The sequence below is a fragment of the Pseudophryne corroboree genome, chromosome 1 (assembly GCF_028390025.1).
Source record: "Pseudophryne corroboree isolate aPseCor3 chromosome 1, aPseCor3.hap2, whole genome shotgun sequence".
In the NCBI taxonomy this organism is placed as follows: domain Eukaryota; kingdom Metazoa; phylum Chordata; class Amphibia; order Anura; family Myobatrachidae; genus Pseudophryne; species Pseudophryne corroboree.
This window is the reverse complement of record NC_086444.1, coordinates 113,609,102-113,614,367: the sequence shown is the minus strand read 5'-3', so window position 1 is coordinate 113,614,367 and position 5,266 is coordinate 113,609,102. Positions and strand designations below refer to the sequence as shown.

The following is a 5,266-nucleotide window of genomic DNA, read 5'->3' as shown; positions in this document are numbered from 1 at the left end:
CAGTCAATTGCTTACTGGAAGTAGTACAAGTGGGCTTACGACTTCCCCTCTGGGATGACCATCGACTCCCAGCGGCAACAACAGCAGCGCCAGCAGCAGTAGGCGTTACACGCAAGGATGCATCGGAGGAATCACAGGCAGGAGAGGACTCGTCAGACTTGCCAGTGACATGGCCTGCAGGACTATTGGCATTCCTGGGGAAGGAGGAAATTGACACTGAGGGAGTTGGTGGGGTGGTTTGCGTGAGCTTGGTTACAAGAGGAAGGGATTTACTGGTCAGTGGACTGCTTCCGCTGTCACCCAAAGTTTTTGAACTTGTCACTGACTTATTATGAATGCGCTGCAGGTGACGTATAAGGGAGGATGTTCCGAGGTGGTTAACGTCCTTACCCCTACTTATTACAGCTTGACAAAGGGAACACACGGCTTGACACCTGTTGTCCGCATTTCTGGTGAAATACCTCCACACCGAAGAGCTAATTTTTTTGGTATTTTCACCTGGCATGTCAACGGCCATATTCCTCCCACGGACAACAGGTGTCTCCCCGGGTGCCTGACTTAAACAAACCACCTCACCATCAGAATCCTCCTGGTCAATTTCCTCCCCAGCGCCAGCAACACCCATATCCTCCTCATCCTGGTGTACTTCAACACTGACATCTTCAATCTGACTATCAGGAACTGGACTGCGGGTGCTCCTTCCAGCACTTGCAGGGGGCATGCAAATAGTGGAAGGCGCATGCTCTTCACGTCCAGTGTTGGGAAGGTCAGGCATCGCAAACGACACAATTGGACTCTCCTTGTGGATTTGGGATTTCAAAGAACGCACAGTTCTTTGCGGTGCTTTTGCCAGCTTGAGTCTTTTCAGTTTTCTAGCGAGAGGCTGAGTGCTTCCATCCTCATGTGAAGCTGAACCACTAGCCATGAACATAGGCCAGGGCCTCAGCCGTTCCTTGCCACTCCGTGTGGTAAATGGCATATTGGCAAGTTTACGCTTCTCCTCCGACAATTTTATTTTAGGTTTTGGAGTCCTTTTTTTTCTGATATTTGGTGTTTTGGATTTGACATGCTCTGTACTATGACATTGGGCATCGGCCTTGGCAGACGACGTTGCTGGCATTTCATCGTCTCGGCCATGACTAGTGGCAGCAGCTTCAGCACGAGGTGGAAGTGGATCTTGATCTTTCCCTAATTTTGGAACCTCAACTTTTTTGTTCTCCATATTTTATAGGCAGAACTAAAAGGCACCTCAGGTAAACAATGGAGATGGATGGATTGGATACTAGTATACAATTATGGACGGACTGCCACGGTTAGGTGGTATAAAAAAACCACGGTTAGGTGGTATATATTATAATAATAATACAATTATGGATGGACGGACTGCCTGCCGACTGCCGACACAGGGGTACATTTACTAACATTCGTAATTCCCGAAAATAGGTCAAAGTTCAATCACGAATGACATCGACAGTGTAAAACTGCAACTTTTTGAATTTATTACGATGGATTTACTAAGCTGTCGTATTCGTATTTTTGGTGTTGTCCGATGTCGATGTCATTCGTGGTTTTCTGGTGTATAATGCGGCCGATTTTGTTATTTTGCGGCCGAGTTTAATGTGTTTTTTACGAATGCGTCACATGTCTGTTACGGCAGTGTTTTTCCATTACTGCCGCGTTTTTTTCCTAAGTTTCGTTTTTGTCACTTGTCCGTGATTGGTTGTATTCGTGGTGGAGGAGTGTCTGTGTACTTGACTATAAATACGCCCCAAACCGACCGCACCTCGTGGGTTTAGCTAGTGGAGAGGAGAGAGGAAGGTGTTGTTGGTGTTGGAGATTTCTGTGGAGTTTTTTGTGGTTTGGAGGCGGAGTTTTGTGATTGGTGAGTGCTGTACTGTGTGTGTAAGTTGTTTTGTCATACTTGTTGTTCTGTTATTTAAAAGTCTGTTAACTTTTTTGTATTTTGTCTTTTCTTTTCGTCTATAGTCCTTGTTTGTGAGTGAGTGAGTGTTTGTTTGCGTGTGTGTGGTGTGTAGTGGTAGTGGAGGAGTGTGTTATTTGTTTTTTTTTCTCTGTGTTTTTTGTGTTGTCTTAAGATTATGTCACAGTCAGAGGTGAGTGTGGTGGAGGAGGTGAGTGAGAGGGAGGAGGTGAGTGAGGTGGAGGAGGTGAGTGAGAGGGAGGAGGTGAGTGAGAGGGAGGAGGTTAGTGATGAGGAGGGTGAGGTTGCGGCTGCGTTTTCTAGTGATACTGATAGTGATGGTGTTGTGGCTCCGCAGCCACGCACCAGTACAAGGACGGGCCGCAATGTAAAGTTTAGTTACGCAGAAAACATGGCTCTGGTGCGGGAGCTGATGAAGCATCAGCGCCAGTTGTTTGGTTCAGATGCATCAAAAGTGTCGACCCGCCGGAAGAGTGTCCTGTGGGGGAAGGTTATTGCTGCTGTGAACAGTGAGGGTGTGGTGAGGCGGACCGAGGACACCTGTAGGAAACGTTTCTATGACATCAAACGCCGTGTGAAGGCCAAGATGGCTAAGGAGGCAAAATCTGCTCGGCAAACCGGGGGAGGACACCCCTTCCGAGCGTCTTATAAAGATTGGGAGGAGCCAATACGTCCGCTGATTCCGCCAGAGGTGGTTTCTGCACTTCATGTCCAAGATTCGGACCGGCCAAGTGCGGATGGTGAGTTTATTTTATATTTATAATTTTTCACATCTGTGCTTTGTACTTTTGTTGTAAAATGTTTCCTGTGTGTTGGTCCACAAATGGGTTGGTGATGTAGTGCAGGCCAATCCACCCTGTGTTTTTCCATCTGTTGTCCAACTACAAGTCCCATCATGCCTGTTATAATGTTTAAACTTAGGGAATGTCAAATGTGTTGGTGGACATGCTGGGAAGTGTAGTTGCACTACATATTGTCAGACACAGGTTGTGGTTGCTTGGTGTATTGTGTGTGTTAGTTATGTTTTTGTACTAATTAGACTCAAATATTTGTTGTGCTTTTTTTGGAAACACAAACAATTTGCCTTGTTTTGTGTGGTTTTTGTAGGTTGTAAAATTTAAGATTATAGATGTAACAAAACCAACTATTTGTGTTTGTAATTTTTTAACAAAATTTAAAATCAGTTTTTAAAATCCTGCAATATTGTGTCTTGGTAAAGCTACGACATATGTGTTTTAAGTAGTCTAATTATGTTCATATCTCGCCATTCTTCTTCTTTGTACAGTACGCCAGAGAAGCAGCACATCCAGGCCACAGCCAACCCTGCCTAGAGCTGATGATGGTGGGAATGATGGTAAGTTATTTCTGTACCCACATCTTAGCCATTAACATAAAACACATGAAATGTAATGACAATACTATCACACAGGTTCTTCGTCTGCTCCGCGCACACAAAGGCCACAATCACAGGCCAGCCTTACTGTGGCTACAAGGCCACCCAAGAGGCCCCGTGTCCACGCTCCTACTGCTGCTGCTGCTCCTGCTCCTGCACCTGCATCACCCCCCCAAAGGCGCATCTCTGCAGTGGCTGCGGTGCCACCACTGGCACTTTTGGCAAGCCCCCTGAGTGTAGATCCACATTCCCCACAGTTGTCTGGTGAGTAATGTTTGTAATGTTTTTATTTTGTTTGAGTAAAAACAAGGTGAAGGCATAAGGAACTGACAAAACACTGTTAGGTCGAAGATGATAAAGGCAGCAGTACAAAAATTATAAGTAATTTTAGACTCCACATTTTGGACATGCTTGCCTTGTGTCATTATCACCTTGAACCTATCACTGCTTTAGAAATGACTTATACCTTCTCCAGGTATTGACATCTGCCCCAGTGTTAGTTTTGTTAAAAATTGAATAAAAATTGTAAGCAACTTTGCTTTAATAATCGACTGCAAGCAGATGCTGTTAGCGTATTGTTATGATGATATGTGTGAAATTACAGTGTCCTGAAACTCAAATTTTTTAAAAAAAATATGCTCAACAACACTCAAAACTTCAAAAAAAATGTGAAACTAAATTTGAACAAAATAATTCAAAACAAACCAAATCAATACATACGGCAAAATCCAACATTAAATAACCTGTTTAAGTTGTCATTTTTTGACCACAATCTTAGTGTACTTCTTTACTAAATCCACTGACTGACATGCCCAATGTCTGATTCTAATGTGGCAAACATGGTTATATTTTTTTGTGTTGTGCCAAAGGAACCTTCAGAATGTTGTTTAAACTAACTTTGAGACATAATAAAAGAGTACATGGAGTGTATACAATAATTTAGAATGTGAAACATACAATTGTCTCCATAAATTCACAAATTAGTAGTATCTGTTTATAGCCACATCAATTCATTAAGAGGTAACCAACATAGTAACGTTTAAGAAGTTAACCATTTAGCTTTTAAATGTATATTATGAAGTAATGCATGTTGCTTGACAAATATTGTAAGACCAATGCTACATATGTCTAAAATATTTCCTGTGTCCCACCCCATACAGATCCGGCCATCATGAGTGACGAGGGCCAGCAGTCCCATGGCCAGGAGACGTATACTCTACACCTGCAGCCCATCGACCAAACACAGGCAAACATGACTGAGGACAATCCAGTCCAACCGCAAGCTTCTCAGACTCAACAAATGACCTCAACACCAGGGACAAGCCAAATTCCGCCTGAGTTTTGGTCAAGTTGGGCCGCACAACAGGCACACCACTCTGCGTGTCTCAACACCCAAACACAACACCTGTCTAGTTTGCCCCATCATTTGCCTAAAGTTAGCCGCAACTCTGCCAGACTCATCGTGCAGGTAGGGCGGATAGCAAACACAATGGAGCAGATGAGGGCAGACAATTCTCAAATGCAGGCAACCCATCAGCGCATCATGGATGAGCAACTGCGCCAACACCAAACCCTCATACAGATTATCCAGCATAATCAAGTCATAAATGACAATTTGTCGCGAACCATTGCCAACAATACAGCTGCTTATACCCAGCTAACGGCCAGTTTAAATATTTTGAGCCAAAATTTTAGTGCAATGGCACAACAACATGTGGCCACAAGCTCAAGCACAACAACCCCGACCCAAACACCAGTACAATCACCAGTTCGACGATCAAGTCGAAGCCGCACCCACGAACAACCACAAGCCTCTGCACCCAGCACCCAAAAAAAGAAAAGATAATCTGTACTGCACATCATATGCTGGCCAGTTGCAAGTAAAATATATGTGTTCAGAATATATTGTTCAGTATTTTTCAATAAATTAT

At 43.8% G+C, this 5,266-nt stretch overlaps 1 protein-coding gene across 1 annotated transcript; it reads left to right on the top strand.

Moving 5' to 3' along the window:
* The first annotated feature begins 3,404 nt into the window (after positions 1-3,404).
* LOC134971215 (uncharacterized) lies at positions 3,405-5,266 on the top strand. The gene is made up of 2 exons (XM_063946497.1): positions 3,405-3,599; positions 4,496-5,266. Exon 2 carries the CDS (start codon positions 4,507-4,509, stop codon positions 5,179-5,181), a length of 675 nt encoding a protein of 224 aa, XP_063802567.1. The 5' UTR covers positions 3,405-3,599; positions 4,496-4,506; the 3' UTR covers positions 5,182-5,266.